The following is a 25782-nucleotide window of genomic DNA, read 5'->3' as shown; positions in this document are numbered from 1 at the left end:
TTGCTTGTCTTACACTATTGTACATGGTTGTACAGTTGTGTTTAAATGAAGCTTTAAAGTGCAGTGTGAGAAATGAATGGATTGTCAGGCAGTTTATTTCACTTTTAGTAAAGTTATTTTTACACAGTGAGCTTGTGACATTTTGATGCATCACAGATGTATTTTTCATTACAACAAATTGGAAAAAAAAGTATTTTTTAAAATATGTGTTCTGATCATGACCAAAATTTCCAAGGTACCCACCTAATGGAAGGCTCACACAGTGGTATCCGAGCTGTCAAGACATTCAAACATATTTAGTACACTGCATATTTTCCCCCATCTTAAGCAGTTGATTGGTGTTTCAGATGCACTGACAACAACAACTGCTGTAAGCATAAGTCCCTGAAGAATACGACTGTAGGAAGAGAGGTCCAGCCCTGGGAGAATCTGGGACACGCGATATTCTGGGGATAATAATTTTGCAGGCTTAGTGATTTAGGTTTTAATGAATAGGATTTGGTTTCTAAATAGGAGGGGGTTGAAAAATACTTGGAGAATGTACTCATAGTGGTCTGAACAACCTCATGAAAGCAGAAAACCTAGACATATGTGCCATGGGATATGGTAACGGGGGTGGGGAAACCCAGATGGCACTGTGTGTGCACAATGGATTTTGCAGCAGGAGCAAAGGGGGCAAAGAGGGGGGGAAGGTCTCCTTCAGTTACTCTGACCCTTCCCCATTTTCTGCCCAGCCTTGCTCCTTGTCCAGGTTTCATCACCAGATCATCAGTGACCAAACAACACCCTCTCTTTGTTCCCATGGACTGCTTCATCAGCTAAGACAGATGAATATCAAAACTGTGTTTCCTCTAAAACCAAAAGATAAAGGCAGCAAGCATGAGGATGTTAAGCACTGTGAGTTTGATTACAGGCATGCAAGATGATTCATCCCAATGAATATTGAACACCACAGTCACCATCCATGTGCCTGTGTGGTGTGACATGGAAACATTGTCAGTTCTGTAGCTGCTGTGTCTGTGCAGGACTGAGGACAACCTGGTTCTGACAGGAGGCCTCGAGCTTGGCTGTGAGTAGAGGACATTGTAACCTAGACCAGGAAATACAATTAGTGCAGTTAGTTACTCAAAAAGCAAAAGGTAAAGACACCCTCAAGCCTCTCTCCTTTCCCAATGATTCAGGGTACAGAGTTAAATTCCAATGGATATGGACTGTGAGCAGCAGTTGTTACACCACTGAAGCCTGGGAGCTTTTGACCTGGTGTTTTTACATGAATGAGCCTGGGTGGGTCCCAGCAAAGTCACCCAGAAATACCCTTCAGCTTCAAAGGTCGTGCCAGGCATGCACTAAGGGCTACCAAACAGCCATTGCTAAGTGGCTCGCTCCATTGAGCCAGTGCTCAGTGGAAAAACTGAGATTCCTTATGGAGTTTGAACTGCCTGCTAATGAAAGGAGCCCTGTTACTGCCAAACCAGAAATTGCTTATTAAAGAAACCAGCTCCATAGAATATTTTCACTTACAGAAACGATGCTACAAAGTTTACATGATGTCTCTGTGTTTCAGGGTTTGATGTTTGTACACCAGACAGGTGACTTCACCAGCATTTCCCCAGGCTAAGGGAGAAAAGGAGCTGCCTGCTCTGCTGCTCTGAACAAGTGCTTTTTGTGGCCACTGCAGGAGAAATCTCAAATTGTGGGTTCAAGCTAGTAGGATAAAATCTTCTTGATATGGAATGTTTGGCTTAGATGCTGCTGCAGTACAAATGAATAATTCTTTTCTTTTCAGAAGTCTTTGCAGCTGGTTATTTTTAATCTTAATTAAAAAAAAAAAATAATCTGAATCTGTTACCAGTGTCCAGTAAGTAGCCTCAAAAAGGCAGGGGGCAGACATTGGGGAGGCAGAGAAGGAGAAGAGGTATGCTGTACTAGCAAAGAATTTTGTTTTCCATTTTGTATCCAATTCCATTTTTATGGCTTTCCTTCTGATCTCCCAAGCAGGATTGTTCCTCTCTGAGCAGAAGGAGATGATATCGTCCTGAGAGTGTGCAGTCATTTTGGAACAGTACTTTCAACACATTTTGAATTTTGTTATGCTCATAAGATGTGGAACTTTTCTTTCCTAAGAGGAAGAATGAGCCACACAATACAGAATAATGTCGTCTGTGGAAGATTTACTGATACCTGCTTGCTGGTTTGTGTGTGAGATGCAGAGAGGGGAAAATTACCAAGCCATGAAGTATCCTTTAGAGAGCCATTGATGCTAAATTTATGTAGAAAACCCAAAAGACTCTTAGTATTGGAGTTTGTTTGCTGTTAAAGAAGACCAACAAATTCTTGGTTTAAATCTTTAGATCCAGCATTTGGATTCAAGGCCGAGATTTTTTTCTCTTCTTGACATATGGAAATGTGGCTGTGCCAAACTCCTCATTGCACAAGCAGCAAAACCATATGAGAGGGACTGGGTCCAGGACCTTCTGAGCCCCTCATAGGCTAGAAATTTATGGCATTTCTACTTCTCCTGCCCCTTGAAATTTGTCTCTAATCTAGTCTACAGTAGATGGGGTTTTCATCCTCACAACCTTCACGTTCTCCACATGCCCAAATGCTGCTGAATTGGATTTGCTTCAGCCAGAAATGATGGTTGCTTTCTCATTTAGCCACTGCAGAGGGGGACTCTGGTGCATTTTAAATAAAGGTCTGTCAGTGTCACCCTGACAGCTTTGACAAGGCCATAGGGGTAGCAGTGGGGACATGTAGGCTCAGAAGTGGTTTGATGCTGTTTCCTGCCTCTTCAGGAGCACAGAAACCCTGTGCCAGTGAGTGTGCCATGAGTGTGTGAGTGGGTGAGGTGAGTTGCTGCATGTGGGGCCTTGTTGCTGGGCTTCCTCTGAAAAGACAAGGAGAAGCAGGACTGCTCTTCTTGGCCATGAACCTGGAACAAATAATTTTCAACACACTTGGTCCAGATTTATTGATGTGAGCAGAGCCTAGGTGAAATAAACCTAGGTGAAATAAAACCAAACTTTTATTTTTTGAATGTAAGAAAGTATCAGTGCAAACCTTTGTGTTTGCCCTACCTTGACATGAAGCAATAACCTTTTTCTTTGACAGCATTAGAGTCTTTTTAAAAATCAGGTAATGTGATTTTCCATGACTTTACCTTCCTTTTCTGCTGGAGCAGAGCTTTTTGTCATGGACAAAGAGAGGGAGACATGAGAGTGGGTGGGGGTAAGGAATAGAGGGCCCTTCCTTATGTGTTTTAACTCAAATCCTAGGTAGAGTTTCAGCTATTCAACCTTTCTTAACACCTGTGTGAGCATTTCCCTCTTGATCATCCCTCCTAATCTTTTCCCTTAGTCTGTAAGGTTATGTTGTTTCAGTTCTGAAACTACAGTGTGTTTTTCTGGGCTCTTGTTTTTAAAGTTAAATGACTGAAAGTACTGAACTAAAACTTGTTGGTGACACTGACTTTTTACCACCTAAAATTGGCAGTGATCACCAGACCAGAAATGGAAATTGGCAGGTACCACTGGATGTACAGGAGTTCAAGGCCACACCGGTACCATCATGTGCCAGCATTGAGAGGCAATATTAGTCCTTTGGGGATTCAAGGTAAATAAAGGGCTGGGTGAAAGGGAAATGAAGAGTTCAGAAATGGTAGTAGCATAAACTTAATGCTTTGCAGTAGTCCTAACAATTTAAGATAAACGTTCCTCTGTTTTTCTTGTTTTATTTGTTAAGGCTGTAAAGGAGTATACTTCTTTTTGTATGAATACTTGACATAAATTTAAATTTCCTTGTTAATGCTTGAAAGACAATGTGTGGTGTGAGGGACAGCTTCCTTTTAACTGTGCTCCCAATTGCTTCAAAATTGTTTACAGATGAGATGAAATAGTTTGGGGGTTTATGTGGATGAATCTATCAGACTTATCAGCCACAAATGCAGAAATGACACTAAAGCAGTGACAGCAAATCTGACTCACTGGTAGCTTCATAGACAATATTCTGTGGTTTGGTTTGCATTTTTCCCTGGCTAGAAGCACTAAATGCATATGTGAAAGTCTAGAGGAGGATTTCAGGTGAGGCTATAAAAATGGTTTGGTGATTCTCCATGCCTGTCCTTTCGATGTCTGGCTTGAGACCTCAAGAAGATCCTATTTACTTTTCATGAAGCCTTATTTTAAGGGTCTGTGGGGGAATTGAGTTTTGAAGCATCTCATAAAGGCACCTGAAATCAAGCCTATGATTGATCACATTAGAAAATTCCAGTCTGACTGATGGATAGCACAGCAAGGGGTGTATATGCTCAGAGACAGCCTTTGCAGCTAGCTCAATCCAGAATTCTCTTCTCTTTATGGAGCTGAGTGACTGAAGCCTGCTTGACAGCTTGTTTGCTGGAGAGGCCTGCCTCCGCATCAGAGACTTTAATAGCAATGCAGGGAAATATTCACCAAAGCTTGCTGCCTCATCCTTCCCCTCTCCATCATATTTTCATACTCTTGTGCTTTAGGATTCAAATGTTTATGTATTTCAAATGGCTTTTTTCCCCCAAAAATACTTAGGTCACAAATAATGATCTCTGTCTTCAGTATCAATATTCATTTGACCATATTTTATGACAAGTTACCTGGGTGACAGGTTTGGGGCTGCTAGAAGACATTTCCAAACCTCACGTTTAGTACACATGGGATATTTTACACACAAAAGAAATGCTTCAGGGAGTAGTGGTAGATTATGAATGCTGCCTCCCTGAGCTGTGAAGGATGTGGAAGGAGCAGGCTAGACCCTGGTTATCAGGGTCTTGGGCCCCTTCAGCTGTCCCCAGTGATGAGACATGTCCATATGTGCTGGCACAGATGAGCCAGGACACAGAGATGCACAGCCTTCTGTTACAGCAGCTGGGAGTCTGGCACCTAAAATGGTGCTAGAAACCCTTGTTTAGGCAACTGAACCCTTTTCAGTCTGCCTTGGGAATCTTTCTGAACTAGCATATAGGTAAATATACCTGTCATGAAGGAGTTGAGGATGAAAGGGTTCTTGGTGATGGTGAAAACCCCTCCGCCCTACCAGAGCCCAGAAATGCCAGCTCAAGGGAAGATGTTTTAAATGGCTGCACTTAAAGAAATTGAAAGTCTTTTAGGCAAAAATGAAACCTCTCTGAACAGGTCTTGAGTAAAACCCACCTGCCAGTGATGGATTAGCCACTGTGAAAATGCTGGTCTTTTCTCTATTCCCTTAGCTTGCAGGGAAGATGTGACTTCAGTCCCAACACAAATTCCTGCTATAGAACACCTCCCTTCAGCACTGGCCGACAGCTCCCCACTGCTGGGTGGCACTGGCTGCTGTGCTGAGATAACCTGAGCTCCCTTGACAAACCACAGGATTTCTTGGGTGCCTTTGTCTCCTCTGTCAGTGTCCAAATGGCATCACTATGAGGGCTCCTTTGTGGCAGTCCTTCTCTTCTCCCAGGGTCTCCAGGTACAGCATGATCTCACTTCCCTAATTTAAGCTTGAATCCAGCTCTTGAGCAACTAGGGAAGAGTCAGTGTGGGAGACTCACTGCAATGCTGGAGCCAAGACATCCCCAGAACACCTGCAAGCTTAATGAGCCCTTCAAAATGCTAAAACAATTTTTTCCCCAGAAAGCAAAGTGCCATCTTTTTCTCTAGAAAGAGAAACTTTGCAGTAGTTGTTTAACATGAGCTTAGCTGTAGGCACTGTTCCAGGTTGTGTGGGTGTTGTTTGCTTTATGGAATTATTTTTTTTTGAAACCTGCTTCCCCCAGATGCTGGGAGGTGTTTCAGCTGCTCTGTGAGCACATAAGGGCATGTGAAGGTGGAGTATCTCACTGAAACAGCCTTACTGCTCCTTTGCTGAAACAAGCTCAAGTTTTGGAAATTATGTGGGGATTCAGCTGGGGAAATAATAGCATGAAAGCTGTTGCAGAACAAAGGACTTCTACAGTTACAGTTCAGTTTTCTCATTATTCCACTTGTTCAATAGTTAGGTGAATGTCTGGGAAGATCTTTGCATCTTCAGTTATCTCTTAAATTGAGAATTTACCTTCTGAATCTGAGATATGCCAGGCTGGAATACACACACACACACACACACACATATGCACAATGCACAAACACACAGGTTTTGGCCCTGTTTTCAGCTCTAGAGGGAGAGAGGTTTTGTTTCTTGTTTACTTCTTTATAGCTTAGGGAGGAGTCAGCTGGGGAAGCGGTCAATAGCGGTGGCTGAAATCCAGTGAGGCTAAAGTCTTGCTCTCCTGCTGGGTGCTGAAGGCTGGTGGAGGGTGAGGTGAGTTACAGCTGGTAAAAAGGTGGAGCTAAGAGTTTCAACTCCATTCTTCCAGGTAAGATATTCACCTTTGATTAAAAGTCAGCTTTTAAAATCATGTCAGCCAAGATACAGGTGGGTCTGGAGGATGGTTGGATCAAGGAAACTCCAATGTCCTTACAGATTTTCACAGAGGTATGGAAGTCGCCCATGAAACTGAAATGCATAGATGCCTTTGTATTTCCACACTGAGCTTGTCTAGACCTTCAGGCATTTGGATATCTTTGGCAATTTTCCCATTCCTTCATCTCTTTTACTTTTCTGCCTTGAGTTTGTCCAAAATTATCGCCGAGGCTGGCACCTATTGAAGCAGCAGTTCCAGCGTGTTGAACATCCCAAGTGTTTCTTCAAGGAGGAAAAAGTAAGGAAAGCAAGGGGAGGAAGGCCAGAGCAAGAACAGAAAGGAAGGAGGGTCTTCAGGCCTGTTGAGCAGTGAGTTGTTGATATTTCAGCTGAGAGTTGCAGCCCAAATTTGGACCAGAAGCTGCCCTTGCTGGTGCAATGTGTTTGCACTTTGAGCTCTGCATGCCAATGAGCATTTCCACATGCTTCTCAGGCTGCACTGAATCCCAAGGCTTATTTTGGATAGTAAATGCTAGAACAAGTCTCCAGGAGAAATAACTCCACAGCTTTTATCAATAATACCTGATCTGTCCCTTATATGTGAAGTCTATTTTTTAAATCACCAGCTTAATTTTTTTCCTGCAGAAGTAGCTTAGAGCTAAGAAATATCCCTCAAGAATTCCCACTGAAACCTGTTTGAAGTAATGCCTTTTCCAAGGTATAAATTAGGTATTTTTCTTCTTCTATGGATTCCACTGTTTCATAGGCCAAAAGTAAAACAGAGAAAACATGAAGTAAAATGAAGTTCTGCCTGACCTCTGTCCAAAAGCAATAAAGCTGGACAAGAGCAACTCTCTCATCCCACCATCTCGTGGGGCAGCAGTGTTCGTCCTGTGCAGGTCTGACTCCTTTCTCTCATACAGCAAACAGCTGGGATGGGCACTTGCAATAAATATGGATGTAGTGATTCCTATTCCGAGGATTTTACTGTCTGAAAACAGAACACCTGCGAGCTTAATGAGCCTTGCGGAGGTTGGAATGATATAGATGGGAAGTGTGGATATTTCACTAAATTTGAAGAAGGTAAACTAGATAAGGTATGTAAAAAACAGGTTCAGATAATTTACCTTTGCATGAAACAGGTTTGGTTCCAGCAACAGGAGTGCAATTTTTTTCCTGTAAGAACTGCTGATTTGGGAAGAAGAGATTTGGAGGGGGGAAAAAAAAGGTTATGATTACTGCTATCTGTTCTTAGAGTCTTCTCTGCATCATTTAACACCATTCAGAAGAAACAAATCTTGCCATGGTGAAACAGCCTTTTCTCCAGTTTGAACATCATTTTTTCCTTAGTGAGAGAAAAAAAATAGCTTTTGCTGTAGATAATATTGATAACTTCTGAAAGGCTGTTTGATTTGTTTGAGCTTTTTTGTTTGTTTGTTTGTGGGGTTTTTTGTAACTCATGGTAGAAGAAAAAATAAGTGCTTGATTTTAAACCTGTGCTTACTGTATTTTTGCAGACAAATTCAGGAAGCACTTAATATCATTACTCATACAGTACCACAGCAATACTCTTTTGCTTTGTGGATTTGAAGAAGGGTCTGCTAATGGTTCCTCCAGGCTGTGAGATGCTTATTCTTAGTGTGCACCAATTCTCCCGCATTATCTGTGTTGGTTTCCAGCACAGGAGGTGTGAGGACTTCTAGTTCTCTTCTGCATAAGAATATGGAAGCATCTAACTGATAACAGAGAATAAATACCTTCTCAGAAGAGGGGAACTAGCTGTATGACAGTGCTGAAACCAGATATCTTGTATCTGTATCAAGAATAACTGGAGAAGTTACAATTAAATCTGATGACCTTCAGAAAGGAGCTACTGGTTCTTCAGGTAGCTCTTAAATAGTAGAGGTTGGAGTGGGGTTTACTGGATGGATCAGGCTACTCCAGATCTCACAGGTTTTTACTTGAAAGAAGCATCTTGTGCTGGCCACTTGGAGGGATAACAGAGGTGCTCCTGCTGCATTTCAGGTCTGATCCTTCATGGCAGCCCTGATGGCAGTGTTCTCCAAAGGTCATGTCCCCTCCTGTCCCCCTGCTGGCCAGGAAGGAGTTATTGATTAATTACCCTGGAAGAGGGGAATGCAAATGCACTGGGGAGATTATCAACCTGGCTAGACTAAAGTGCATTTACATTAAGTTTTCTGGCTCTTATGAGTTAATTTTCAGTATAAGTTAATTTCACAACTTTTTATTTGTGTAGGACAAAAAGGCAAAATTAGGAAATACTGAAAGGAAGTTTCTGTGGAAGAGCCTTAAGTGGTTTGTGGGAGGAGAAGAAAGGATTTTCTCTATTTGAGTTCATCGCTTATTTAGTCTGTTTAATGTTAATCCACTGGTGAGTGAACATTTATTCTAAGTAGTAACAGCAGCTTTTGCTTTGTGTCATGTTTTGTAAATCAGCAAAATTTAAGATGATCAGGAATGAGAATGGATAGAGCTTGGACAGAGACTTCTATGTGATTTAATGCTGAGCCTTTTCAATTTAGTCTCTTATTAAAGTGTGGAGATAAATTTTTCACAGGCTTTAAACTTATGCTTGTAAGGTTTAATATTTTATCTTATTGTGTTGTTGCCACTGACCCTTGGCTGCAGGTGTGGGTGACAGATGTGAGGAGTAACCTTATTGCCAGGTACTGGCTTAGTCTCATGCAGAGAAGAAAGAGGTAAATTCCAGTTTTGCTTCTGAGGTATTAGCCTATTCCCACATCCCTCACTGCTTCTCCTGTGGCTGCCTATCATGCAGCAGGTAGGAAAATGTACATCCTAGCATGCATAAGCCATTCAGAATGGAAATTTTCAAACATACGGTGGGTGGCAGACAGTAAAATCGGCAGTTGCTTTCATTGACATAAAGTTCATTTTCTGACAAAAATCCATGGTGGTTTAGGCCTCCAAGGCCTCCATTATTCATGCTTGGTATTGAGTAGTCTTCAGCAATGGGGAAAGCAGGAGGTAAATGTCAAGTACTGAGTTGTCCTCTTACATTTATTTGTGAATTGGGAGTGATGCTACCTACACTAGGCTCCTGTGGATGTGTAGTAATGAGCCTGATTTAGTTCCATGGCTGCATTTAAGATGTTATCTATCTAGTGCTTTCATTTAAGGTGTTATCTAGTGCTTTTTTCCCCTTGGATTTCTTGCAACCTTCCTTTTGTTAGAACAGTTCCTCCCCCGTGATTGTGGTTCTGTGGTGGAACATGAAGTGCAATTTCTGCCGTGTATTAACTGGGCTGGTGTCTGACAGGCCAGCATTTCTTAAAATGTGTTACACAATTACAGGAAGTAGGTGACAAGCAGAAAATTATGCCCATTGCTTTATCTCTCATGGGAGGGGAAGAAACCAAACTTCTAAGGAAAAGAAAATGGAACTAACTCAGACAGCCACAGGATCCTGAAGGTTTAGCTCCCTGAAATGGAAAACTTTTCAAAGCTCCTTTCAGGTTTTCTTGGTTCCATGGTTTTTTGTTCCATAGTGACCCTGACTATGGGCCAGTGGTTAGAACCTGAGATGCATTGAGGCATTAGTTCAACCTAGGAGGTGTTTGGAACATTAGACAATAGGCTGGTTTTCTGTCCAAGAGGTGTGAATATTCTTTCTTTACAGCATGTTCTCCATGCTTTGCTTTCAGGGAGGGCTTTGTGAACATCAGCCTGTCTCAGCTTTTCAAGTATGGGCTTCAAGAACTGATGTATGATGTTCCTAGAGCAAGCCCTAGGAATACTCAAGGAAGACTACCTGATCCTATTGCATTGTCCTTTGTAATTTCCAAAACACCGATTTGACCTTAGTAGGATTAGGTACTATGTGAGAACTGCTTCTTTTTTCTTTTTATTTAAAGACCATTTTCCATGAATTCTCTATTACCTTGCCATTCTGAGTTTAAATCTTAAAGCTGTACTTAAAGTACCAAAGGAGGTTTAGCCACACAATCACCATTTGGCATGGGAAATTGAATGGCTAAGCCCCTGCATGCATGCAGTAGGCTGTACACTGCTGAGCAGATTGTATAATTGTTCAGCATACATTAAGCAACCAATTGCCGATTTATGTACATATGTAGGTTCATCCTTTAGCAATTTCCTGTGACTGATAGCTGCCAGGAGATGAAAAGAATAGCCAGTTCCTGTTTCTTTCTCTTCTCTTTATTTTTGTCCTTTAGCAAGAATATTTTTGTGTGTGTGTGTTTAATAGCATTCATTCCCTAGAGAATAATCTCAGTCTTTGTTTTAGCTGGCCTCCTTCTGAGAGTGTGTTAAATCTGTAGCCAAGATCACAGGCAGCTCTGGGCAAATCATTGGGCTGTTATTAACCTGCCTCCATGGCAACTGCTGCTCACCAGCCTGAGGACAAAAAATGTTTTTATTCTGCTGAGTTGCACAAAAGGTTCTAGTGATGCCTTGCACAAAATAGCCATTGAAAGGGAAGATGCAGTGATGTGTGTTTGCTCTGTACAGTTTCATATTTAAATCATTTTACACTGTTTCGTTGGAAGGGGATGTACAGCTGAACAGTGCAGCGTTTTGGCCATATGGAAAGTAAAAACTAGCAGAAAATTGGAGCTGAACTTATTTTAATGCTACTTATTTTTGTCAGCTTGAGTTCACAGGCATTCATCCTGCAGTTGTCATCAGAGTGTTAGCAAGTTATTTTGTGAACATGAGCTAGGCAAACATCTTCCTGGGGTTTCAGTTGTACTGTGTGAAGATAGTTGCTGACTTAGAGTTGCAGAGAGAGAACATAAAGGTTTCCTGGAAAGCTTTCTAATTGTTTTGAGAAATCCTCTTTTTTGCTTCAGTGCTTCTTTGGGAAGCTTGGTAAGTGTATCTCAGTTCTTGATGAGCTTCAAATTGTATCTGGCTTTGAAAGCTGCTCTTAGCAGTACTGTTTTAGGCTTGTGTTAAAATTATAAAATCAGCCATATTGCTTGGGCTAAGCATGGCTTTAATCTGCTCATAAAGTGTTCACAGTGGGATCTGGGGGGGAGGTCTGGCAGCCCCAGCACTGAGATGAGGTTCCATCCTGCAGTTAGTTACCCTCTGGCAGGAGGCCATGCAGCTCTGCTGTCAATTTGGGTGCAGAATGACTATGTATGGATGGATACTGTCTCTTGGAAACATGCTGGTTTGGGATGCTTCGTGTGCTTGCAAGCTGGCTGTGTGCTGTTTCCAGGTGTACCAAAGTCTCTCTGATTCCTGCTTTAGTCTTGGGGTCAAGGTGAGTATTTCCTACAGTTCCACATTTGGGCAGTTTTCTCTGTTTAAAATAATGTGGTTGCTTTAGTCACTTCTGAGGGTGTCTAAAGCCAAGATACCCTTGGCTTTGTTCTGCACTGAGAAAATGAAGGCCACCCAAATTCTGTGATGCCTTTTTACTTGGACTGCAGAGGAAGACAAAGAGTATGGCCACTAAGACAATCTGTGTAGCTGCCAGTTGCTGAGAGGTGAGAGGGGGTGGGCCACTGTTCCCTTGTGTTTGAGGGCCTGTGGATTAGTGGCAGATACTGTCGTATGTTTGGATAAGGGATCCAACAAACTCCTCAGGGCAAATGTTCTGCCAGTGGCCTGGAAAGCTGGCCTGGTAGTATGGGGTATTAAACATCAATCCTGGGTCTGCACCAGTGTTCAGTTTTGTCAGGCTGCTCCCATTTTCTGAAACAAACAGCTTTCCTTTTGGATCTTGTCAATCTCTTGTTTTTCCTTCCAGCTCTTTTATTTTTCTGTCTTTGATGGAATCCTTCTTTAAAGCAGTGTGTGGGATCTCAGCACAGTTTAAGTGATCAACCTCTCCACTCTAAGCAATGATCAGGTGTTGGGTCTCCTGCTTTAGGAGTGTGGCTCGAAATGTTTGTTTTGTGCTGTGACCACAAGTGTGTTGTCTGCTGGGTCAGAGCATGGTTACTTTTGGATAATCTTTCATGGCTAATCCTGCACCAGGTGCGTGCATTTCTTGGATTAACTCTGGGAGGTTTGGACCAGATGCTGTGGAGGAGAGCCAGGCTCATGAGTGTGGCTGCTCTTGCATGTGAGCTCTGTCAGGCAGATTCCCCAAAGCAGAGGATTGCTCTGCAAGGTTTGTTGTCTGAACTCAGCTCTGGACCTCTGTGATAAAATGAAAGCCAGAGATGATTTCCTCTGATAGTGTGCATTTGGATTTTGTTTGGCCCGTCACTGCCGAGCCGCAGCGTTTGCCCATTTGGCAGTATTTTTGTCACGAAGATAGTTCCTACTGAGTGGACTCCAGCTGTAGACTAGACTATAAAACCTTCCCAGGATTGTTTCTATACAATCAAATCTTGTCTGCAGTTAGTGCAGTAAGTAATTTTGAGGGTGATAGCTGCTTAAGCCTGACTAGGGCATTTGCTAGTGACTCTCTAAAAGAGGAGTTTCTCACTTATGAAATGGGAAATCTTTCAATTATCGGATGCATATTATTCCCCAGTGCCTCACAGAAGTGCCTGCTCTGCAACTCATTCATTACTGGGAAAGGGAGGGGGATAAAAATAAACTTGCCTCATGTGGTGGCTGGAGACTTGCTGATCTTTGTGACGAATTTTTTGGGTGGGAAGATGTGATGTCCTCATTTGCCAGCTGTCTCCTTGCCTTCAAATGCTTTGTCCATGTAGTGCCTTGCCATAGCAGCAGTGGCTGTCCTGCGACGCTGGCCGCTCCATTAAGCGTTGTCTTAATGGCTTGTGTTCTTTGCAGTTGTATGAAATGCACATTAATGGGGACAGCTTAATGCCATCACCCTGAAGTAATGAATTGGTATGGATTGCCATTACCATTATAGCGCAGTTAAAAGCTGCGTTTGTTTCCGATTTACATTTCCCAGCTTTGTAAGCAGATGGGTTTTCAGGCCACACAGTTGGAACAAACCTGGCAATTCAGCTGCAACCTCCTTATTACAGTGTTCACACAAATAGCAGCTCTGGGGGGATGTTTTGTTAACTCAGACCAGTTAAACAATGCATTTCAGTTGATCATGATACTGCAAACTATTCAGGGATCACTGTAAATTCAGTGTATCCTATAAAAAGCTGGAAATGTATTGCTTATTCATACAGCTGCCCTCGACAAAAATTGTTACTCTTTGGACCCCATTCAATTGTTCTGTTGTAAAAGTATCTGTATCCCTATAACCTCATGTGGATTTATATAAAAAGGTAACTTGGGAGTACTGGGAGAGTGTGGGGTAGCTAAGTTTTGTGGACCTAAATGCATTATCTTCTAATGAAAGTGCAAAGCATCTCCTACTTTTCCAAAAGGCTTCCTTGTCTTGAGTAGTTGCCTGTCTAGCTCCCAGAGTGCTGCCAGCATAGGTGCCATTAGTAAAGCTGAAACATGGTGAGCTCTAGATGAGCAGCTGAATTCCAATGGATCACTTTAGACAGTGATTTTTTTTGCTTTTTCCATTTCATAGGCTGTCTCATCGATCTCCTCTTGATCCTGTAAAGACAGGAGCACTCAGCCCACTTTCTGGGCTTTGAGTCCATACCAACAGATCTGTAGGTCACTGCTTTAGAGGGTGATGCTGTCTTGTACCACCTATAGATTTTTTGCTTAGCATGTCAATGCCTGGGCCTTTTATTCCCTCTGGCTTTTACCAAGTGGAGGACAAATATTCTTTTCCTCATAATTTGCTTTTTGCTCATGACATTTCTTTTGCTTTCTCTCTTCTGCTTAGGTTGCTTTGAATGTTGCATTAAGTGCCTAGGAGGAGTGCCATATGCTTCACTCGTGGCAACCATTCTCTGCTTCTCGGGGGTAGCGTTGTTTTGTGGCTGCGGCCACGTGGCGCTCACGGGAACCGTGTCTATCCTCGAGCAGCACTTCTCCACGACTGCCAGTGACCATGCTTTGCTGAGTGAAGTGTAAGTATGCCTCCCATTCCCATCATTCATCATAATACCCTCATGCTAAACAAGCAGAGGTGGATTCAAACTTCAGTCTCCATCCCTGAGTACTATGTTGCTTGTTTTTGTAACGGTGCTTGGTCATTTACTGGTGTTCACATACAAAGAGCCAAAGTGTGTGTCCTGGTATTCCTGCTTACACTGGGACCAGCACTATTTAATATCTTCATCACTATCACAGACAGCAGAACTGAGTGCACTCCCAGCTGCTTTGCACATGACACCCAAGCTGAGTGGTGCAGTTTGCTTACCTGAAGGGACCCAGAGGGACCTTGAAAGCCTTGAGGAGTGGGACTGTGTGAGTCTCATGATGCTCACCATGAGTGAGGGTCTGGGCAGTGCCCAGTCAGGGGCACTGGGTCAGGGCAATGCCCAGTATCAATATATGCTGACAGATGAAGGGATTGAGAGCAGCCCTGCCAAGAAGGACTTGGGGGTGCTGTTGGATGAAAAACTGAGCATGAGTTGGAAATGTGCACTTGCAGCCCAGAAAGCCAATTATATCCCGGGCTGCATCCAAAGCAGTGTGACCAGCAGGGTGAGGGAGGTGTTCTTGCCTCTCTGCTCTGGTGAGACCCCACCTGGAGTGCTGCACCCAGCTCTGGGTGTGCTCAACACAGGAAGGATGTGGACCTGTTGGAGTGACCCCAAAGGAGGCCACCAAGATGATCAGAGGGCTGGAGAAGTGAAAGCTCTGGTGAGACTTTAGAGCAACCTTCCAACACCTAAAGGGACTTACAAGAGAGCTGAAGAGTGACTTGTAGCAGGGCCTGTTGTAACAGAACAAGGTGTAACAATTTTATTTTAAGAGTAGATTTCGTTTTTGTTGATGACATACAGTTGTAAGGGATGTTGGAAATAGCAAAGAAGCATGGTTCTGACCATCCCTCTCATATACCAGAAGCTCGTCTGGTATATGAGAAAATATATTTTTCTCATATACCAGAAGCTGGTTTGGTATATGAGAGAAAAGAAAGAAAAAACTGGAAAGATCTGCAAATGTAGCCTTTGGAGATAACCACAGGTGAAATATTTGGGTCATTTATGTTCCCAAGGCTTCTCTGTGAGGTCAGAGGAAGGCCTGGAGTGCTGCCTTGGGTCCCATGTCCAGCAGCCAGCCCAGCCATGTGTGGCTGTGATGAGGGCCCCTGGGATGAGCAAGGTGGGCATGGCTCATAAAGGAGTGCACAGGCAGCAAGCCAGACAGGTGATATTGAAGACTCTGGTATCAGGGCCCTATGCAGCACCCTTAATTCTTATTTTCTTTTTAATTTCTGTTCTCATTGACTCCCTGTGTATGCTTGCAGGCATAGACCTGCCAGTTTGCTGCATGCCTTCTGAGCGCTGGGGCTGGTCCCACAGCACCATTTCAGGGCTTCCCCTGTCCACAGGACCCTCTGTACCCTGACCTGCTCTGGCACTGCTCCCCACTGGGTCCCCCCGTCCAGCACTGCCCACACTCAGTCCCTGGCTGTGGCTGGCAGTGTGTCCCCAGCTCCAGGGCATGAGCCACCAGGGCCCTGCAGTTAGACACAAAATTTAGTGAGAAAATGTAAGCAGCTGTTCTTCAGCAACTGGGTAACAAAACACCCCGTGGTTGCATCAGTCTCCATTTGAGCAAAATAGAAGAAATTGCAAAAGCAGCAGTCACAGGCAGCAAGTTTAATGTTTTGGAGAGTTGTTGACAATGTTTCTTGTCATGTCAGCACCAGCAGCTTGGGAAATGCATAATTCCTACCAAAGCAGCTCAGGGCTCACCACTGTGGAGCCAAGGCGGTGAGAAGGGAGAAGAGGTGTTAGAAAGGGGCAAATTTGAAGCTACAGCAACATTAAAAAAAAAAGTTAGTAACACACCCTTTGGAATAGACTTTTTTAACCACTTTTCCTGTTACTGATTTCTGGTAGAATGCATTGGGTCTCTCCTGGACTATTAATGATGGTGAAATGATTTCTTCTATACTCTCTCAAATCCTGAGTTAATTTTTTTTGTTCCTTACAGCATAGATGTAACAGATTTATCCAGTTATTTTTAATCAGTTTGGAAAACAAAGATAACACTTCCCACATAAAATTTTAAATGAGCAATATCCTATTTTGATACAAGGGTAAGATTTAACTATATAAATGGTAGTCATCAATTTTCCTTAAGCTAAAACATTCAGATGCTCTTTGGAGATCTATGCCAGCAGCTACTTGGTGGAGAGTGGCAAGAATCAGAAAAAATATCTTGAGCAAAGCATATTTATCCTCAGAAAACTGGTAGTGCGGATGTATAAAATTAACCTCTTGGTTCTGTGAATAACTTCGTCGAAAATAACCATCCCAACAATCAAATTCATTTTAAGAAGTTCTAGGGAAATCATGCTAATAACAAAATATGAATTTTGAAGACCAGAAATGTTGTATGGAAGACCTGGAATTCTGGTCCTCCAAAATAATTAGGTTTGGATACAGAATCTGACTGATAATATTTAGAAATTATTCTTTTCATCTACCTATTCTAACTAAAGGAAAAATACTGTTAGAGTGTCATTGCAGATGGTAGATTTTTAAGAAATCAAGAACTTTCTCAAATAACATCTGAGGGAAGTACTTATACCATGTGCCCTGAGATGATCTTCCTCTGAGTGGTTCCAGAGTGCCTAAAACGGAAGCATTTCCTAAATAACTCTTCCATTAAAAAAAACACCAACAAACATTTTGAGGCACTCAACACTGCTGTGACTTAAAGCGCTGAAACTACCAGCTCACTTGGAACTACCCTTCCAGGCTGTAGAGCAGCCTCAGAAGAAGTCACTGCATGTTTGTGAGTTTTGTATCAGACAAGTATTGCTGAATTCAGAAATTTTTGCAAACTTAAGTAAATCAGATTTCACAGGTGGAAATGGTGAATTTCAGGGACTGCTCCCTTTCCCTAAGCCAAAGGAATGACCACAGAGCCTGGTAGTTCAGTCAGGGGTGCAGCTCCAGGATTTGCCACTTCAAAGCCCTGCATATTGTCCCTGTCAGCCATTCCCAAGTTAAGAGCAGTAAGAGGAAAAAGTAAAAGCTCCATAGTGAAGGTGTGGAATTGCAGCTTTAACATGGTGCCGAACACCAGTCAGTGCAAGGACTGCAGCACCAACAGGGGATGCAGGACTAATGAACATCAGGATTGCTTACCTGGGAAGGGGCACAGTTGTAACAGTGTTTTCCTGCAGTCTGCTTGCTTCAAATGCTGAGGAGCCTTGAACTTTGTTTCTAGGAGTTGTCTCTCATTTATTATAATTTGAGAGGACTGACTGTTTTTATAGGACTGAAATCTAATTATATTATTTCTTTCTTTTCCATTTTAGAATACAGCTAATGCAGTATGTAATTTACGGCATTGCATCATTTTTCTTCTTATATGGCATAATCCTTTTGGCGGAAGGTTTTTATACAACGAGTGCTGTGAAGGAACTGCATGGAGAGTTCAAAACAACAGCCTGTGGCCGCTGCATCAGTGGAATGGTGAGTGGGCTCAGAAATGGGAACATCAGTCTTTGCTGGCTAAAACCTGTTGGGCTCAGTTTGATTCCTGGGCTTTGAATAACAGAATGTTGTTGCCTTCTTTGTTTAACTCCTTGTGTGTGATCAGGGTCAATCCATGTCTTGGTTCTTCTTGAACTTCAAGGGTGCTTGGTTAAATCAAAGTGCTGCAGATGGGCTGGGTGGGGGCTGCCATGGTCTCCCCTGTCATAAAGTTGAACCCACTGGCCTAAAGTAAACTGAGGAGACTGCTAATTTTAAAACATTTAATGTGATCCAAAATGAAATTCGTGCTTTTAAACGTGGAACACTTGAGTGATGCTTAAAGGCAGACTGTAAAATGGCTGTGGTTTGAAGAGCTATTTAAATATCAAACTGTAATGGCTCTGACTTCCATAGTCAATTGTACTTGAGTGTTTGGATCCTTCAACAAACAGTAATGAATGAATGAAGCTTCACAACATCTTTGCACTTGAATCAAGTATTGATTTGCAGATGGCAAAAGGCAGACAGATAGAATAGCGAGGCTTTTTCGCAAAGCCCTGAAGTTACCAGCCATATTCTCTTCAGCATACTTCTGTGTTAGAACAAAATTGTAAGCAAAGTTTAACTAAAAATAAAACTTCAGATTCTCACCCACATTGTCCCCAAGGGCACACTCTGCAAGAACAGCCATAACTGTTTCTGAGAGAAAATTTCAAAGCTATTACTGAAAATCTGAATTCAAAGCTCGTAGTTATGGAGGAAGCTTAGCAGTATGACAGATCGCCCACGGGAAAGTGTGGGTGAAAAGAGAAGAGGCTTTTGATGTGATTGTTGCATTTTAATATACAGTCTATATCCTGAACTTAAAAAATATGTACTTTCAGCTGGTTAAATACAAAAGAGATGCATGTTTATTTTCATGAGAGTTAGCAATTTTCCACTGTGCTGTTGGGTACTTACTGAATCTTTCAAGAGCTAATAAAAATAAGGCATCTGATAATTTTCCAGTTAAGTGGCTATTTGCTCAGTTTTTTTCCCAGCAAGTATGGCCTTCACCAAGGAGCAAAATTAGATCTAAAGCAGTGTTTTCAAAAGATCCAAAATAAAGTAGAAACATACACATCCATGCATCTCATCAGTGCAGACAATTGCTTGTGCAGTTGAGTAGTTGCAGGCACATGACTGTCAGCTGCTTATACAAATACCAGTGTGACACATGGAAATAGGGCAGAAAAATGTGTTTTCATGTTTGTCCATATTTGTCCATACAATGAAGAAGAGAATTTACCAGCTGAGGAATGGCTTGGAGCTCTGATAAAGCTGCATTAATGTTTGGTGGTGACAGGAAAAGTGCCTGTGTGTTGCTGTGTAAAACCTTAGGGCTAGAACAAGGTTTGTGAGGACATAAAATGTTTAACAGACTAGTGACTGCAGCTGGGTACAGGCAACAGGCTTTTGGACATACAGTGACCTTTTGCCGTTTTGATCAAGAGCTCCTCTACTTCTTCTTTCATTACATTACTGAGCAAAGTCCTGAAAGGCAGTCCCATCTTGCATAAGGTTGCTACAGAAGACAGACTTCCATCTTCCCTGAATTATTTGTGTTGGCTCTGGTAATGCAGAATAGCCATTTCCCACAGTTATCACATTAAATGTGAGAGTGAGTGTATTTTTTTCCTGGCTATTTTAGGATTTAAAGGCTTTGTGCACTTCCTCTCATGCACACTTCCACATACACATATGCAAACTCATGTTTTATTTGTAGTGTATCTACAGAAATCCTTTAACCTTTGGTCCTTCCCAAAGTCCAAAGAGAGGATTTTCAATTCTCACACAAAACGTACAGGTCTGGTGTATGGTGCTATCTAATATGAAATAGGGTATTTCAGTGGAGTTGTCTATAAATTAAAGCCTAGCTGGGGTTTTATGGGCCACAGTTTTGCAAGAACTTCCACCTCCCCACACACCACCTCCCTTGACTGAACCGTAACCAGTTGTTCAGCTCTTGCTTAAATACTTGTAGGATTATTCTGGAAAAACCCTGTGGGGATGCAAATTTCCACCACTGCAGCATTAGTTCAGTCCCTTGTTCTGGGTCAGGCTGAGAATCCTCCCCCCTGAGAGCCTTTCCCATCCTTGCTGTTGTCCTCTGGCACACAAATTTTAAGGTAGTAGGGAACCAGTGCTTTACTGAAAGTGAAGCCTTTTCAGCCCACTGCAGCTAAGAGAGAACAGCCACAGCTAACACTGAAAAGAGAGCCCAGGAGATGTAACAGCATCCCCCACCTTCCAAGTGGCATCCAAATCCTGGTCTCACCAGGAGGAGGGAGCTAGGAACTGATGCCAGAGCTACTGTTTCACCATCACACTTTGAAGAGGAGGGAAAAGGGAAGGGGGTTAGTGGGAGGAGGAAGCTGGAGATTTTCAAAGCAATCAGTGCCACATCTTTTAATCCAACCGAAGAAAATACATGTAATGTAGTGGGTTTTTTTTAAAGAGCAAACCCAAACCAGCAAATTTTAGTGGATAAATCCATGATTTTCTAAAGTGAAGTAATTAATTTTCTGCTTGGCAGTGAGTATTAGACCAACTGAATCCTTCTGATCTGCTCTTAACGGTCATGGTATGTTTGCAAAAATAGGTATTTTCAAATGTTACATTCCAAATTGATTTCAATATATCAGGGAGTGTGGGGGAGCTCTGTGAGCATTGATTCACTGCATGGTTTTGATTTGCAAGTTCTATAGAAATGCTAGTATGTTACAGTTAATTTTAAAAAAACCCCTTAAATTGATTTTTGTTGGAATTTATTGGTTTTAGCCTACAACCAGCATCCCTGCTTAGCTGAGAATCTTGAGAAATCAATGGGCTGCTCTTTCACATGAGGGCAATCTGTTTACTCAAGGAGGCTGATGAAAAAGGAAATGTCTGAATTACTTTCTCTGTAGCACTTAAACTACCAAAGTATTTGTAAGCAACGAGAATACTGATTTTGTGTGCTTGAAAATCAAATGCTTTCTCACTGGAATTCTGAAAGAATGCTTAAGCTTATTTTGAAGCATTTTTAAGGAAAACTTAAATAGTCTTTTCAAAGATAAACACAAAGTGTTTGTGTTTTCTCTGCCCAGTTTGTTTTCCTCACCTATGTGCTTGGAGTGGCCTGGCTCGGGGTCTTCGGCTTCTCCGCTGTGCCTGTCTTCATGTTCTATAACATCTGGTCAACTTGTGAAGTCATCAAATCTTTTCAGAGCAATGTGACAGTTCCAGGGGACCAGATCTGCGTGGACATCAGGCAATACGGTACCCATTTTAATCCTGATTACATCCTTTATCCATCCTCCTCGGTCTGTCTTCAGTAGTTCTGTCTCAGCCTTATCAGATGAATCAAATGCAAAAGCATCTTCTGTCTCTGAATGTGCTATTACTTTTCTAATTAATTCACATTACAATGATCTCTTTCCAGATGCAATCAATTTAACTGAACTGACAAGTCACTTATCTGAAATGATTTTGTAGCAGCTTCCAATACTGTAATATTAGGTTTGAAAATAGATCAGCCCTAAAATAAACTGCTTGGACACAGTGCTGAGAAACAGATAACCTGATTGTGGGCTTTGAACCCATATGCATATATTCTGTTCTCTCAGAAAACTGTTTCACATTTAAAGATGAAGTAAATGTCTGAATGTTGCACTGACAATTACTCTCAGTTAAAAAAACAAAAACCTGCAATTAAAAGTCTGCCATAACTAATAATGAGTTAATACTGCTTTCTGATGACACGCAGAAATCTGAGGGAGCTGGGACAATAACTTAAAATAAGGTCAGGCTTTTCATTTCTTAAGGTGAGTTTTTCCTGAAGTTATTCATTTCAGCTTCCCTTGTGCAGAAGATCTTTTGTCACCACTACCTTTGGCTTCATTCTAGCTAGCATTTTCTAGGAATATTTCTTTCTTTGGACTAAGTCATTCAAAGCTGAGAAAATGGATTCAAAGTTGAAAAAGTAAGAAAGTTTGGCTTTGCTCTCCTGTCCAGGTAAGTGCAGTAGAAGAAATGACACACTAATTTTAAAAGCAAGTCTTCAAATCAGTTAAACATATACATTCTATTTTAGCAGCTCAGCAAGAGAGGCTGAGAAGACATTTTCTTCAGCAGCAAAGCCCAGGAGTGAAGGGAGATGTGCTCCTCCACCTTCCTGCTTCTCCTGGTTGTTTTGCAGCTGCATTAGTGCTGTCTAGGGTTGTATTGTTCCCCTGAGCAGTAAAACCATTAGGGTTTCAGTGTGTGATGGGAAGAGAACAGCTCCCTAACAGACAACATGTGTCACTGAACTTTCCTCACATTTTTGGGTGGAAGCAATAGCTAAAAGGCTGGAATTGTATGTAGCAGTTGCAGAGAAGAAGCTGACTTGGAAGAAAATCCTATAAAATCTTTTTGAAAGCCATGCCATCCTGAGATCATTTCAATGACCCGCCACATATAGAGTTGCTAATTCCAACCAGCTGGGTTGAAATGCAAAGTTTTATGGGAAAACAAACTGGGTTTCTCTTAATTCAAATAGGTTTTGCTTAAGCTTTACATTTGTTACTGGCCTAAAAGTTTGTTATTTTAAATCTGCTAGATTCTGTTGACTTTTCAGACTTGCAATCATATAAGAAAAGTCACTGGAGTATATGAGGTGCAGCAGACTGAACTTTCTTGTGGCAGTGTTCACTTGATGTTTTTTACCTATTGGAACTAAACCAGAAAAAAATCCTGTAATTCTTCCCTCTAGATCTGTATTCACACCCTTCCACAGTAGTTTCTTGTTCAAGTAGAACCTCATCTAGTAAGTGCTACCCTGAAAGGTGCCAAGTACCTCCGAGATGCAGATTCTCTCTTCTGTGCTGAGTGGGGGAGTAGGCAGAGTGTGCAACTGGACCCAAAGTGCAAAAACCCAACCAACTGCTAGGCCTGCCAGATATGAAAACCACATCTGAGAACATGCCTTAGCAGCAGCCCTCAGTGTGAGGAGAAAGCACAACCTGAGGGAGTTGTTTGAATTCCTGCTGCCAGCTCCAAGCTGCTCTGGTCAACGCATGGGCGCCCCGAATGGGAACACAACTGGCAAGTGGGTGAAAAAGATGAGAGGAATAGAAAGCCTGTGTTGATTGCTAAAATTAGTGGTTTCTTTTCTGTGGTATTTCAGGTATTATTCCTTGGAATGCTGTACCTGGCAAAGCCTGTGGCCCAATTTTAGAGAACATCTGCAACACGAATGAGGTACAGAAATGTAACCTATGTGCAGCTTTTGCCTACAAGTCACTTGGGCTCCATGTAATAAATACCTGATTGATGTTTTTGGAGAGAACTCATGCTAGTAGTATAAAGAGATTGCTTTAATTGTAACAATTAAGTAATTGTTACATCATCAAAAAAGAAAATTATTTTCACACTTTTATTTTCTAAAGCTTTGCTACCATGCTAGAAAGATGGTTTTATTATCTTTATTCTCTAGAACACTTGAAATGCATTTTATACTATTCCTAATGAATTACTTCAATGTTTTAAACATGTTTTTTTCTCTAGTTCTACATGTCTTACCACCTGTTCATTGTGGCTTGTGCTGGAGCTGGTGCCACTGTCATAGCATTGGTGGGTAGTATTTTTTGCTGTTTTATAATTAAAAATGTTCATTTTAGGCTTAAAATGTTTTAAGATGAAATTTTGTATATATTAAAGGTAGTGATACTAGGCATGAAGGGGGGTGAGCTGTAATCACAATTATTTGCTGCTGTGGTTTGGTCATCACAAGTCAGCAGGTCCCCAACTTTTGCTTTAGGAAGTCACCTTAACCCGCTCCCCCATACTTAGGAAAAAATGATTTGCATGTCCTTTCAAAATCCTACTTCTATCCACTTTTTCTGCTTTTATTTCCACTATTTATTTTCATTTTTGTAGTTTATTTGATCAGCTGCTTATAACCTCTTGGTTTCCTTTGCCTGGAGCCAGGCAGATTGACTGGTCCAACCCTGCAGTGCCCGTTCCAGGTAGCGGTTCCTATGTCTAACGCTTCCTTTAGTGGCCAGCTTCTAACCCTGTGCCAGCCAAGCCCTGGTGTAGTACTCACAACTGGCTGACAAAATGGCCTTAGGGCTTGTACTGGGTTATCCTCCCCAGAGAAATGGCAGGTTTATTTATTTGCATCTTCACCCTGGAAGGAGCTCAGAGTAACATCTGTTGTAAAAGTATCGAGAGTTGCCCAAGTGGGCTTGAGCCGTCACCTTGTTGTATCTTACTCTCCTGTATTTTGTTCTCTTCCACCAGCTGATCTACATGATGGCTACTACATATAACTATGCTGTTTTGAAGTTTAAGAGTCGGGAAGATTGCTGCACTAAATTCTAAATTGTATAAGCCCAGTAAAAAGCTGCATTGCGTAGCTTGAAATACCACTGACACCCTAGACTAAAAGTCTAGCTTTTTGGATTTTGTTACAGTAATTGTAAATAGCTTCAGTAAGCATCGTTTAGCTTATCAGATTAATGAAATGACTTCTTGTATATGAACTATGATGTGGATGAGATCTGGCTATTTTTTCATGTTGAGAGGATTCAGTTACTGTAGGGGTGTTTATAAAGCATCCTTCTGAAAAGGGGATGTTTTCATTTCAGGTCTCCACTTGATTTCTAACAGTCATCTCAAACAAATACTGGAACAGTTCAGGGTCAGATGCATTAATTTATTCTTCGCCATGAACACCAAATACAAATGCCCCTAAGCATGCAAAATATATATGGTGTGAAAGAAAGGAATAATAAAGTAGTGCCAGTCTATGTTGGCAGAGGTCAGAAGCCCAGGTATTATGAATTAATTTGCTTGTATTTCCAAGTGATTCCATGGATGATGAAATCAATTATTTTCTCTTACTCTTAAGTGCATGCCAAATGATACTCTTTCTCTAAGAAAATAAATCCTTGTCTTAGCTCTGCGTAAAACAATCACATTCTTTTGGACCCTGAACTAGTAAGAAACAACATATAAATAGCTTCTGCTCTTGTATGGCTGCACTTTAGTAACTGATTTCTCAGTAGCCAGATCTCAAAATGTAAGTATGACTGCACAGGAAGCAAAACCATGCATAGATCACAGGGACCTTTTAACAGTGTTGGGGGAAAAAAAGAAGGAGAAGCAAATCAATGTTTTCAGATGTAGATGTTTTTGCATGAAGTATGGGCAAAAGAAGTTGGCAAGAGACGAATGCACAAACTAGAAAAACAAACACATAATAATTTAAAAAGAGAACCATTTGCTATATGCAACTCTTCACAGAGGTCGGACAATGGAAGTTTAAAATGTAGCTATAAAAATGCAGGATTAAGACTTCTTAACCCAGACATTGCATGCTTTTGCTTAGTTTTGGATTCATGTTTTGATGTTTAATTTTTCGATGTGTTAATGTAGCCTTGTTCTCGTGAATAAAACAGTTCACAGTTTCAGGTTTTCTTCCAGGGGGAGGGTGGAATTCTCATCTGCTTGTTGGGGGAAAAGACCTGCCGGGCTCTGGGCTTGGATATGCATAAACACCACGACCTTAGAGAGCAGTTCTTCTGAGCACCTCATAGTTTACAGATTCCGTATACTGCCACATACAAAACTGTTTGTTCCTGCTTCCCCCCCATTCTGCATTTTAATTGACCCGTACAACTCTGTAGCTCATTTTAATATTGTTGTACTAACTATCTCTAAATTGTGAATAACCAACTGAATTATTAGCATGCCAAATTCTAGAGATCTTTGAAAAATAGCCTCTGTGCTTGTTTTAATAACAGAATGCTTATTAACGTAGAATAACTATTTTTTATGGTTGTTATTTTAAAGAGCGTCTATTAATCTGACTAGCAGCTTGCTTTGCCTCTTGACATGC

The 25782-nt window shown here is 41.7% G+C and overlaps 1 protein-coding gene across 7 annotated transcripts in view; it reads left to right on the top strand.

The window, feature by feature from the left end:
- Positions 1 to 25782, top strand: part of GPM6B (glycoprotein M6B) — a 107052-nt gene that overhangs the window by 78696 nt on the left and 2574 nt on the right. For 2 of the 7 annotated variants that reach the window (XM_066545369.1, XM_066545373.1), the window contains exons 2-8: positions 3493 to 3612; positions 14153 to 14339; positions 17717 to 17873; positions 21005 to 21176; positions 23065 to 23138; positions 23445 to 23510; positions 24183 to 25351. In XM_066545369.1, coding sequence (XP_066401466.1) covers positions 3493 to 3612; positions 14153 to 14339; positions 17717 to 17873; positions 21005 to 21176; positions 23065 to 23138; positions 23445 to 23510; positions 24183 to 24263 — 857 coding nt within the window. In that variant the 3' untranslated portion in view covers positions 24264 to 25351. Of the gene's footprint in view, positions 1 to 3492; positions 3613 to 14152; positions 14340 to 17716; positions 17874 to 21004; positions 21177 to 23064; positions 23139 to 23444; positions 23511 to 24182; positions 25352 to 25782 lie in introns of those variants that run through there. The other 5 variants (XM_066545367.1, XM_066545372.1, XM_066545370.1 and 2 more) reach the window with 3 other exon arrangements.

This window comes from Molothrus aeneus, chromosome 2, assembly GCF_037042795.1.
Source record: "Molothrus aeneus isolate 106 chromosome 2, BPBGC_Maene_1.0, whole genome shotgun sequence".
Lineage (NCBI taxonomy): Eukaryota > Metazoa > Chordata > Aves > Passeriformes > Icteridae > Molothrus > Molothrus aeneus.
Note: the sequence above shows the minus strand (reverse complement) of the source record. Positions and strands in the feature narration are given on the sequence as shown.